This window comes from Chlorocebus sabaeus, chromosome 22 (assembly GCF_047675955.1).
Source record: "Chlorocebus sabaeus isolate Y175 chromosome 22, mChlSab1.0.hap1, whole genome shotgun sequence".
In the NCBI taxonomy this organism is placed as follows: domain Eukaryota; kingdom Metazoa; phylum Chordata; class Mammalia; order Primates; family Cercopithecidae; genus Chlorocebus; species Chlorocebus sabaeus.
The window spans coordinates 97990260-98003555 of record NC_132925.1 but is presented as its reverse complement, the minus strand read 5'-3'; the positions used below and the strand labels follow the sequence as shown (position 1 = coordinate 98003555).

At 38.7% G+C, this 13296-nt stretch overlaps 1 protein-coding gene across 10 annotated transcripts in view; it reads right to left on the bottom strand.

The window, feature by feature from the left end:
- Window positions 1–13296, bottom strand: part of ULK4 (unc-51 like kinase 4) — a 702682-nt gene that overhangs the window by 609702 nt on the left and 79684 nt on the right. For 8 of the 10 annotated variants that reach the window (XR_012090659.1, XM_073010314.1, XM_073010313.1 and 5 more), the window contains 2 exons: window positions 13063–13141; window positions 10409–10471 (listed from right to left, as the gene is read on the bottom strand). Coding sequence is in view for 9 of the 10 variants with exons in the window: in XM_073010314.1 (XP_072866415.1) it covers window positions 10409–10471; window positions 13063–13141 (142 nt within the window). In the remaining variant the exon portion in view is untranslated. The remainder of the gene's footprint in view (window positions 1–10408; window positions 10472–13062; window positions 13142–13296) is intronic. The other 2 variants (XM_007983772.3, XM_038004123.2) reach the window with 1 other exon arrangement.

The following is a 13296-nucleotide window of genomic DNA, read 5'->3' as shown; positions in this document are numbered from 1 at the left end:
CCTTGCTGTACCCCAGAGTCAGAAGCCACTATATATTAGATAGCTCATTCAAGGCTGGGCATGGTGGCTCACGCCTGTAATCCCAGCACTTTGGGAGGCCAAGGTCAAGTCAATTGTTTGAGTTCAGGAGCTCAAGAAGATAACTCATCATCCAACACCAAATCTTACCCACTTCATTTACATGTATTCATCTTTTCTTCCTGTTATAGTGGATAAAATGTCCCTTCCTTCTCTGATCTAAGGCCAATTACCCTGGGTCATTCCCTTCCACCCACTTTAAGAATTATCTACCTTCAAACAATTTTAGACATGATTTCCCTAAACTGAGTTGGTCCACACCCATTCAGCCTCATCTACCACCACATGCAAGCTGTATCTATATCACAAGACCTCCTGTTATCGTTGCTGTTATCGTTCATGCTGTGTTGCTTGTGTGGTACCTTCTCATAAAGCTAAGTAGACCTGATGTTGAGTGAATATAATTAAGTATCAATATATATTAATGCAGCAGTCCCCAACCTTTTTGGAACCAGAGATCAGTTTTGTGGAAGACAATTTTTGAATGGACCAGGGTTAGGGGGATGGTTTTGGGGTGAAACTGTACTGCCTCATATCATCAGGCATCAGTTAGATTTTCATACAGTGCGCACAACCTACATCCCTCACATGAGGAGTTCACAGTAGGGCTCACACTCCTGTGAGAATGGAATGCCACTGCTGATCTGACAGGAGGCAGAGCTCAGGCAGCAATGCTCACTGGCCCGCTGCTCACCTCGTGCTGTGCAGCCCGGTTCCTAACGGGCCATAAACCAGTCCTGGTCCACAGCCCAGTTTGGGGACCCCTGTATTAATATATCTACTGTAATATGCACTTGTATATGTGTTTGTGTGCATTCACAGTATATGTGTGTTGAATTCATCAGTGAAGTCATCTAAGCCTGGAACTGTTATTGTGGGAAGGTTTTTAATAATGTACGAACAGATACAGGGCTCCCAAAATTTTTCTATCAGTTCCAGAAAGTTCTGTTATTCAAGCACTTTTTCCACTTAAGTTGTCAAGTATGAAGTTATTCAGACTATCCCCTTAGTATCCTTTAACATACATTGGATTCATACTGCTATCTCCTAGTCTTGACGTTGGTAATTTGTATTTTCTCTCTATTTTCTTTTGCTCAATCTAGCTAGAGATTTAAGAAATTTATGCAATTTATCAATATGAACTATTGGCTTGGTTTCATCTCTTTTTTTATTCTTTTCTACCTCTGGGAACACACGACATCATAATTTTTTATCTATTGTTACTTATCGAGTTCATTGAGTTCAGCTCTTATTTTTATTATTGCCTTTATTTGAATTGCATTGGGTTTAATTTGCTCTCCTTTTTCTAGCTTCTTAAACTGGAACTTAAAACATTCTTGATTTCTAATATAGTAGCTCCCAAAGTATAGTCCCTAAACCAGCAGCATCAAAAGCCACAAGGGCACTTACTGGAAATGCAAATTATTGTGCCCCACTCAAAATCTACAGAATGAGAAACTTTGGAGGTAGGGTCTGACAATCTGTTTTGTTGTTTTAAGAGGGCAAGGTGTCACCTAGGCTAGAGTGCAGTGATGAGATCCTGGCTCACTGCTAACTCCACCTCACAGGTTCAAGCGATTCTCATGCCTCAGCCTCCCAAGTAGCTGGGATTACCAGTGTGTACTACCACGCCCAGATAATTTTTGTACTTTTAGTAGACAGGGTTTCTATTAAACCATCCTTGACTAGACTGGTCTCAAGCTCCTGGCCTCAAGTGATCTGTCCACCTCAGCCTCCCAAAGTGCTGGGATTACAGGCATGAATCACCACGCCCACCCTGACAATCTATGTTTTAACAAACCTTCCGGGCAACTGTGATGCACAGAGTTTTCAGAACTATTGTTCTAATCTGAGGATTTCAGCTATGAATTATTTCACTCTTATCCCGACTTCAGCAGCATCACAAACATGGTGATGTGTTGGGTTCCCCTTATTACTCACTTTTAAATATTTTCTAAAAATTTGTGAGATTTTATTGACCCATGAGTTACAAGTATTTTTCTTAATTTCCCAACATTTGGTGGATTTTCTAGATTTCCTCTTGTTAGACATTTCTAATTTAATTCCAACATGGTCAGAGAACATATTCTAAATACTTTCAATACTTTGTTATAAAGATATGTTTTATGGCCAAGAATATGGTCTGTTTTAGTGACTATTCAGTGTGCTTTCAAAATAAAGGTATTGTACAATTGTGGGAATTAGCATTCCATAAATGTTAATTATTTCAATATCATTAATATCATTCAAATCTTCCATGTTCTTACATAATTTTTATCTACTTATTTTAAAGATATCCAACAATAATGAATTTGTCATTATCAAGGTCTCCTTTTAGTTCTGTCAATTTTCTTTCATATATTTTAAAGTAGTCTCATTTTACACAGACAAATTAAGGATTGTTAATGCTTCCTAATGAACTGAAATTTTCATTATTATGAACTGTTTTTATCTCTAGTAATACTCCCTTAATTTCTACTGTGTTATTAATATAGCTACTTAAGCTTTCTTGTTACTAGTGTTTCCATGGTATATCTTCTTCTGTTTTTTAAGTCTAACCTCCTATTTAAAGTATGTCTCATATGAACTATATATAGCTAGGTTTTTGTTTTTGTTTTTATTTTGAGATGGAGTCTCACTCTGTCACCCAGGCTGGAGTGCAGTAGTGGGATCTCAGCTCACTGTAACCTAGGCCTCCAGGTTTCAAGCCATTCTCCTGCCTCAGCCTCCCAAGTAGCTGGGATTACAGAGGCATGCACCACCACACCCACCTAATTTTTTTGTATTTTTTTTTAGTAGAGACAGGTTTCACCACGTTGGTCAGGGTGGTCTTGAACTCCTGACCTCAAGTGATCCACCTGCCTTGGCCTCCCAAAGTGCTGGGATTACAGCTGTGAGCCACTGCACCAGCGTAGGTCTTTTTTTTTTTCCAACCTAATATAACAATCTCTGCCTTTTGACGGGAATATTTAGGCTACTCATATTTAATCCCAGCTGCTGCTTTCTGCTGGGTTCCGTTCAGCACATGCACAGCTTCAAAGTTAGCCAATGACTGTAGAGGAACTTGTACACATATTTTATGACTCTGCCCTTACTATGATTTTTCCCTACTCATTTTCCACCACCCTTTCGCAGCAGGGCCAAATTCCAACCTCAGTTCCTTGACCCAGGAAGAAGTCACTTTCTGCCTAAACTCTATTCCCTTGGTGTGAACTTAGCACATCTGCAGAAGGATAAACTAGTTAAACGTCCAGCTCAGCCAGGTCACTTCCCTTCTTTCAAGTAGTGTGTTGCCTCCAGTTTCTGCCTACTTTTGTTTTTATATTCCGTCCAGATGTATTATTATTATTACTGGCAAGATGGTAAGCCCAATACAGCTCCTTGACCATTATCAGAACCAGGAGCCCAGGTGTGGTTTTGATGTTAATTTCCCAGTTTGGGAGAAGTATAAATTCATACCCCAAAACATGAATAAAATTGGAAAAAAAAAAACTGCAGTTGAAAAATTATATGGAAGACTTTTTTTCTCCCTCTTTCTAGAGCTGAAGATAAAAATCAAAAACTCCGGCCAGATGCGGTGGGTCACACCTGTAATCCCAGCACTTCGGGAGGCCAAGGCAGGTGGATCACGAAGTCAGGAGTTCAAGACCAGCCTGGCCAAGATGGTGAAACCCCATCTCTACTAAAAATAGAAAATTAGCCAGGCATGGTGTTAGGCGCCTGTAATCCCAGCTACTCGGGAGACTGAGGCAGAGAACTGCTTGAACCTGGGAGGCAGAGGTTGCAGTGAGCCAAGATCTCGCCACTGCACTCCAGCCTAGGTGACAGGGTGAGACTCTATCTCAAATAAATAAATAAATAAACAGACGTCTTTGTTATCTCTCTATGTAGGTAAGTGAGTTGCCTTTTTTTTTTTCCAAATTCCCCATTTTATTAAAAGGATAGCTCTCCAAGGCTCTTAGCTCCATCTAACTGCTTCAGGCAAACCTCAAGCCTCATCTTTTATTTTTAAATTGTATCAAACCTCAAAAGTATTATACAACAGCAATAACCACCATCTCATCTTGTCCCAGACAGCCTTAAAGTGTTACCATTTCAGGATTTTAGTTGTCCCCATTTCTGACTTTTGAAAATTTCCTTCACTTTCTTGTTCATTCATATGTGTATTCCAAAGTCTTTTTGTTACATTTTACCCTGCATTTTTAGATTTGTTTGTTTCGTGTTTGTTTTTTGTTTTTGAGATGGAGTCTCACTCTGTCGCCCACGCTGGAGTGCAGTGGCGTGATCTTGGCTCACTGCAACCTCTACCTCCCAGGTTCAAGCAATTCTCCTGTCTCAGCCTCCCAAGTGGCTGGGATTACAGGCGCCCACCACCACACCCGACTAATTTTTGCATTTTTAGTAGAGACAGGGTTTCACCATATTGGTCAGGCTGGTCTCAAACTCCTGACCTCAGGTGATCTACCCACCTCGGCCTCCCAAAGTGCTGGGATTATAGGTGTGAGCCACTGCACCTGCCCTCTAGGTTTGTTTTTGTGTTGCCTTTTTTTTTTTTTTTTTTTTGATGTGGGAGGATCACTCATAATTTACAAGATTATCTCAATAGCTAAATTGCCATAATTAGAAGACCACATGTTATTTTTATAAGAATATTTACAAAACCATAATAAATGCTACATGGAAAAACTATACGGAAAAATAAGTCCATATATATATAACTGATACATCTCAGAAAGTGCTACAAGTGCTGTTTGTTCTTGATAAAAGTTATACATTGAAAATGAGGGCTATGGAAAATAAGGACAATGACAGAACTATGTGCAGTTGTTCTAGTAATGAAAAGCAATACTACTCAAGCTAGGAGAGAGAGAAGAGGAAGTGGTGCAATCGTGCATCTTAACACAGAGCAAGAGCCCAAAGAGGAGCACACAGTACCACAGCGTTTGAAATAGATTCATCATACACTATGTTTAGAGTTTCCAAAAGCACACAATTTTCAGAAACAACTAAGTTAAATAATGCTTCAAATCACCATATAACCCCTTTTAACATAAAATTCAATTCTATAACCAATTCAGTAGAAAGCTAAAGAACATACTGTCAATATTCTTAAGTCAATCACTCTTTTAAAGAACTAAATCATAAAATGTGATTATCCCACAAAAAACATGAGGACATAGAACGTAAAATAAATTTTTCAAATTAAATTAGAGGCCAGCATTATTCTAAGTGAAGTAACTCAGGAAGAGAAATCCAAATGTCATATGTTCCCAATTATAAGTGGGAGCTAAGCTATGGGTATGCAAAGGCATACAGAGGGAGTGGTACAATGGACACTGGATACTCACAAGTGGGGGAGGGGAGAGGGATTTTAAAAACTACATATTGAGTACAATGTACACTACCCAGGTGACCAGTGTACTAAAATGTCAGACTTCACCATTATACAACTCATCCATGTAATCAAAAACCACTTGTTTTTCAAAAGCTATTAAAATAAAAAATATATATTAAAAATAAATGAATTAATTAGAGGTCAGGTACAGTGGCTCATGCCTGTAATCCCAGCACTTTGGAAGGCTGAGGCAGGTGGATTGCTTGTCACCATAAGTTAGAGACCAGCCTGGGAAATAATACCACACACCATCTCTACTAAAAGTAAAAATTAAAAGATTAGTTAGGCATGGTGACATGTACCTGTAGTCCCAGTTACTGCGGAGGCTGAGGTGGGAGGATCAGCTGAGCCCAGGAGTATGAAGTTGCAGTAAGCCATGATCATGCCACTGCACTCCAACCTGGGCAACAGAGCAAGACCCTGCCTCAAAAAACAAAAATTAAATTAGATTAATTTCAAAAACAATAATGGTGATAATAACGTTACACAGCATGATGAACTTAGTGAATTCACAATCTGTTGAGGCCATGTGTGATGGCTCATGCCTGTAATCCCAACACTTTGGGAGGCTGAGGTGGATGGATCACTTGAGCCCAGGAGTTTAAGACCAGCCTGGCACATGGTACACAGTAAGCATTCAATAAAGGTTGGCTAAAATTATTTTTAAAAATTCAAAAAAGACCAGCCTGGTCAACATAGGGAGACTATGTCTCTACAAAAAATAAAAAATATAAAAATAGCTGGCCATGGTGACACGCACCTCTAGTACTAGCTACTTAGGAGGCTGAGGTGGGAAGATGGCTTAAGCCCAAGGTAGTGAGCTATGATTGTGCCACTGTAGTCCAGCCTCAACAACACAATGAAAGTCCATCTCAAAAATAAAAATAGTAATAATCTGTTGAAAATAAAGAGAAAATGCAATGGCAATTAATGACAATTAATACAATGATTAACATTTCCTGAACTAAAATTGTATGTTTTATTTTAGAAAAATGTTAAAACAGCAGTTATAATCTACATAAGTTTTAATATTATGTTCTTATTGCATATATCACATGAGAGCGAAAGTGGCACTGCAAAGGAAAAGATGTACCTTTACAGTGGAGCTCTCTGGCAGCACTACTTTAATCAAATGATCAAAGTAGGCACAACTAATAAAACCTGACACTGCATGCTTCCTGATGAGTTGAAATATGAAGCACTCAATATCACCTATTATGTTCTTACCAAAAAAAATGGTTTAACCTGAATCTAATGAAGCTTCCAGACCTAACCTACAGTTTATAGGAAATGTGTGAACTAGAGGAATAAGTTAGCAATACCGAGAAAAAGTATATATGCATATCTTCTGATGCCATACCAAACTCAGTAACCATTAACGTTAAAATAAAAGAGGAAACTGGTAAATACTTACGTAACATGATTTTATGCCAACACCAAGTATTAATGAGAATACAGAGCACTGGCCATTCTTTTCAGAGGTTAGATCTAGGTACTATTGTTTCTTAAAAAGAGAAAAATTCCCAGTTTATTTATAGCTTTGCAATTCAGAGAAATACCGAGAAAAAGCAAGCAGACAAATCTGGAATGTGGAACATTCTACAGGACAAACAGCCTGGATTCTCCAAGAATCAATATAATGTGGCAAGAAAAAATAGAGGAATAATTCTAGAAAAAACATTAGGAAAGAGACTCCAACAGTGAATTATAGAGAGCACCAAGTTGTTTCTTCTAAAGATGCAAAGGTGATTTATTTTTAGGAATTCCATTAATATAATCCACCTACTAATAGAGATAGGAAGAAAAAAAGAAATCCTAGAGAACCCAGACTGCATTCTCTAACTACATCTTCTAACAAAAAGTAAACAAGATTCCTTACAGAAGTAGTTTCAAAACTAGGGGTTGACTATTCCCGAAACAAGCCTGTGAAAGCTCACTGCCGAGAAGCCAGCAAGCTATCAGAGACAGGAGTAGGCTCGTGTCAAAGGGAGAAAGGAGCAAACTTGAAAGAGCTCCCACTGGATGGAGATGAAACAACGTAAGCATTGAAAAGACTAACAACTGCAAAGGACTAGATGATCTACATACATACATCTGTAAGTTCTTAAGAACATAAAATCAATCTCACTGCACACTTAAGGAGATTTCTAAGGTACCAACTCTTTATTCTGAAAACTGAACCATGAAGAGGAACAATCAAGCATTTATCTTGCCTTGCAAAACAAACCCTATTTTAGGATAACCAAATTGTTGATCAGGGAAAGATCTTCTACAAGAAGACTTCCAACTACAAATAGAAAGGAAATTACAGAATAAGAAAATTATCATTTTGCAACTCTAAAGGATGACTACATGTAGACAATAATCGATTGATGTTAAAACTATGAAATAAAAGAGTGATGAGTTCTTGACTCACAGATGAGGGTATGAAGAAAACAAAGAGTGATGGCAATGTTTATAATAAGGCTGGCAACATCTGACTCTAGTGATCAACTGTAACCCCTCTAATACAGGCATTTAATGTTTAGTTGTCTCACTTTCTATGAAGCAATAGGAAAAATACAACACCAACTATGACAAATTCCTATTTCCCCAAGCCATCCCCCCGATAAAAGTACTGAATCAAGGGTTCACATCTAAGCAGCCATATGCAAGAAAGGAAAGACAGGTGATAAAGGACTATGTTAAATAATACCAAAAGGGTGCAATAAAGCTTCTGGTATTCCAATTTGGGCCAAGACAAGGGAAAATTTGTCTGTAACAAATAAGTGACACTGAAAAATAAGAGACCAGGAATTAAGAGACTTAAGGGTCACATTATCTAAACACAACCCTGGCTCAAAGAGAAATTACAAAATGACATGTATGGAACGACCAAGAAAATCTGAACACTAACTGGGTATTAGATGATATTCAGAGACTACTGTTGAATGTATTGGGTGTGATAATGAAATCACGGTTATATATTTTTCTAATCCCTGTCTGCTAGAAAAATATATTTACTAGCAAAATGATACTACTTTATTTAAAATACTCCAGCAAGAAAGAGAGAGGGAGAGAAAAAGGGAAAGGGGAAATGAAAGCAGGAGACAAGATGAAACAAGATCAGTCAGTGTTGATTGCTGGAAGGGAATGATGCTACCTCATTATTCTACTCTCTCTACTTCTATATATGTTGAAATTTTCCATAATAAAAAAAAATTTTTTTGAGACAGGGTCTTGCTCTGTTGCACAGGCTGGAGTGCAATAGCATAGTAGCCCAAGCCCATTGCAGCCTCAACCTCCCAGGGTCATGTCTCAGCCTCCTGAGTAGCTGGGATCACAGATGCGCACCACCACGCCAAACTGTTTCTATTTTTCCTAGAGACAGGGTCTCCTTGTGTTGGCCAGGCTGGTCTCAAACTCCTAGGCTCAAGTTATCCTCCCATCTCAGCCTCCCAAAGTACGGGGATTACAGCCATGAGTCACCATGCCCAGCTGATAATAAAGAAATTTAATGAATGGGTTAACCTAAAATGTCTATTAACATTCCTTTTGACCAGGAGTGGTGGTTCATGCCTGTCATCCCAGCACTTTGGGAGGCTGAGGCGGGTGGATTATTTGAGATCAAGAGTTCGAGATCAGCCTGGCCAACGTGGTGAAACCCCGTCTCTACTAAAAATACAAAATAAATTAGCTGGGTGTGGTGGTGCATGCCTGTAATCCCAGCTACTCGGGAGGCTGAGGCAGGAGAATCGCTTGAACCTTAGTGACAGAGGTTACAGTGAGCCAAGATTGCGCCACTGAACTCCAGCCTGGACAGCAGAGTGAGACTCGGTCACAAAAAAAATTCCTTTCAGTTCTAGAATTTGATGGGTCTATATTAAATTTCCTAAAATATATCCACTGCATGCTTCAGACTAAATATGTTGGCTTAATAACAGAAATATTTTTTAAAATTATTACACATAGAAACCACAATGATTACAGAGTCGTAAATGTGTTATCTAGGAAAATAAGCTTTAGATGGTTATATTTTTCTGTGAAAAAGATACAAATGTCAATAAATGCTTCTAAATGCATAAAGGAGATCATGACTGTTATTTTCTGTAGCTGTTGATGAGAGAATAAGATGAAAGAGATTTAAATTATATTACAGGGATAGTAAAATAGATTTTTGCTCCATTTTCTCTGTCTCTTTGTAACAAATTATACCATCATACTCTTCTGACATTCTTTTAATCATTCATTAAACTCTTCAGCATTGACTGAGTGCCTAAAATACACATTACTTTGCTGGCTCGGCACTGTGGGGTACAAAGGTGAGTAACAAAATGAGGTTCTATGCCTTTAAAATGTTTATATGGGCCAGGTGCAGTGGCTCACGCCTGTAATCCCAGCACTTTGGGAAGCCAAGGCAAGTGGATCACTTGAGGCCAGGAGTTCAAGACCAGCCTGGCCAACATGATGAAACCATGTTTCTACTAAAAATACAAAAATTAGAAGGAGTGTGGTGGCAGGAACCTGCGGTCCCAGCTACTCGTGAGGCAGAGGCTGAGAATCCCTTGAACCCGGGAGGCAGAGGTTGCAGTGAGCCAAGATCATACCACTACACTACAGCCTGGGCAACAAAGCGAGACTCTGTCTGAAAAAATAAATAAATAAATAAATAAATAAATAAAGTAAAAAATAAAATGCTAATGGGATCTACAACCACAATTTTTCTTGTTCACTAAGAGTAACCCTAATAGAGAACTCAGGATTCATCTCACACTTGAAATTTTGTTACTGATTATTGAAAAATTATCTACAAGCACCCAATTGTGAGTTATACAGAAACCTTGTCTCAAGAGTTATGAACCAAAGGTTCACTCCACAGGGTTCCCAGATCCCCTAAAATCATGTGCTAAGTGTTGACGGTATTTTTCTGGAGAGACTATAATGGTTTTCATTTACCTTATTCATCTCAAATGGTAAAAAATCACCAGTGGAATGGAGCCACACATCCTGTAGCAGAAACTTCAAAAAAAAAAACAAAAAAAAAAAAAACAAGAAAAAGATGAAACATGGTACCATGTACTTGCTCAGCTTCCACAGATCCTGCTTCTGGAAACTCTTCAAACTTGCACAATTTTTTTCCTAGTGCTTGAATGACCTCTAGTGGCTACTTAAACTATCACAGCCAATTGCTCACAGCAGGAATTAGGCTCGTGGAAAAGTGATTACAATTTTTGCCATTGAAAGTAATGAAATAACTAAAAAGTGTTGAGAAATAACAAAAATTAAGATGGCATCACAAAGGAGCACCTCACTCAATTTCAAGTTATTATACAAGCTCTCTATTATCCAACCAAATGTAGTTCACAATACAGTGTGTGTAATTCAAAACAGTTCACCAGATAGTGCAGTATATGCCATTTTTTTTTAATGAAATAAGTATGATTTTCCCTAAGGTCTTGCATTTCAAACTAATAAAGCATCAGCAAACACCCATGAAGAGAACAGTACTGGAATAAAAGATACAAGAACCTCGGGAATTAACACCCACCCTTTTCCTCTCAGTTGAGGCAGCACCAGGAATACAATGTCAACAAAGTACAACTGGAGTAGGAGAAATACTTTGAGAATAAAAACTGGCCAAAGAACTCAACCCTAGTGAGAACAGGTAACAAATATGGTTCAGGAACTGCTGGGCCAAACTCTCCAAGTGGGAGTGCAGCAGCAGCAACAGCAAGTACCAGTAGAATGAGGGCATCACATCACCCAGGGTGACCAGCAGGTCCCAGGTTACTTCACATGCCCTCTGCTCAGTCCCTTGAGAATTCCTGCAACAGCAAAACACACCATCTTCCAGGCACTGCTACAGGGAGTTCCAAGAATACTGATAGAGTTTTATTCATTTATTTTGAAATATTTGTCAGTATCTATATATACACAAGGCACTGTCTAGGCACTGGGGTGGAGTGTTGAACAAGACAGTTCAAAATCCCTTTTCCAATGGAGCTTGTAGTCTAGTGTGGAAAGAGAAATAAATACATAAAATGCCAGGTGGTGATATATAGTGTGAAAAAGATAAAGTAATAAAGTAGGACAATGGGGTTTGGAAATTACAGGGTGGCCATACTATTCTTTTCTATAAGTTGGTCATCTCAGTGCAGACTAGCTTTTCTTCAAGCACTCTATAGCCATAGTGGCTGGTGGCTACTACACTGGATAGTTCAACAAATCTGAAACTATCATCCATGCCTTTTTAGTTCATAATCTTTATCCTCTTTCTTTATGAATCCTAAGAGAATTCATCCAACTGATCTTCAAATTCACTAACTCAGCTTCCTAAAGTATCCGTCCTACTTATTACTGCACCTACTGAATAATTTAATTCAACAGTCATATTTTACATATTCAGAGGCTCTTTCTTCACAGCTCCTGAGCAACAAATGCCTGCTCTGATGATGCAGGGATATCCTCTAAAATACTGGGACTTTGTCTTGGACTTTAAGTTCTCTCCCTTTTCCTACAGCTACTCCATCTCATTGGAGACATTTTGCTCTGAGCCCTCAGAAGGAACTCCCATTTTTGAGATCCTAAGCCTTCTCATCTTCCTGGTGATACTGCCCTATATGCTCAATCTTTTAGATAAAAATCTACTCGACACATCTCTGAGAACCAAGCTGGGTACCATTGGTAATTATATAGGTCACAATTCATTTATTTTAGTCCCCCCCACCACCACAAAAAAAGGAAAAATTTAGACTTATTAGCATTTTACTAGTAGCTCAGAGATCCAACATTTTGCAGGAAATAGAGATGGAATTGCAAGCAAGGGAAATACAATGAAATTAAATTAATCTCCACCCAGACACTATAAGGCCAGCTAGGAAACTATCCCAGCAATTGGCTACTGCAGTGAATAGCACAGAGAGGAAATTTTCCAGTTCCTCTTAAGGCTCCAAATACCAGTTGGCTACTATAGCGGACAAGACAGAAATTTTTCCAATTCCTCTCAAAGCCCCAAGTACCACACAACCCCAACTTCAACTCTACAAAATCCCCTCTCCTTACCCCTTTACTTCCTTCAGGAGCTCTTGCTGTTGCCCCTAAAAGCCTTGGTTCTTTTCACCTATGCTGACTCTTGAGCCTCTTCCCAGATCAAGTGATAAAACTCCATTACCGACTAAGTGTAACATACATTAACAGAATAGGTAGAAAGTAATCTTTCATACGAAAACATTAAATTCAAGGTGAAAGGCCAGAAGAATTTGAATTTTGAATTGTAAGCTATGCTTTAACTAGGAAATACATTAGTCTATTAGACAGACTACAAGAAAACTAGAAATGAAAAAAGCCTTATTCAAAAACAAATGAAAGAATGATGAGCAGAGTTCAAAAGCCTTGTTAACTCTGCTGTGCCATTTTAATGGTGGACTACGTTGTAAATGTGCTGCTACGTTTAAGCCTAAAGGTCTGTTGAGGTGACAGTTTTAGAACGATTGCCACAATCCCACAGAGAAAAGTCAAGTGAAGGTCAGTGAAAGCTGCATGTTCTAAATTACAGAATCAAGAACAGTATTTCTTGTCATTCATCACATTTAAGTAATAAAAGACTTTACCTCAACAACAGGAGTATTTTCCTGGAGCTCAGTTGTGTGCGAAGCCAGTAAACCAATCACCCGAGCAACCTTGGCCCGTCTGTAAATGGAGAGAAAACAGGCTCTGAAGAGTCGGGGACCAAGGAAACTAATCCCAGCTAGTTACATTATGCAATGATGAGCATTAGATATAAGACTGTAAACTAAAAATTGAATGTGACAGGTCAGGCCTACACTCGTACGTGTACACGGCCC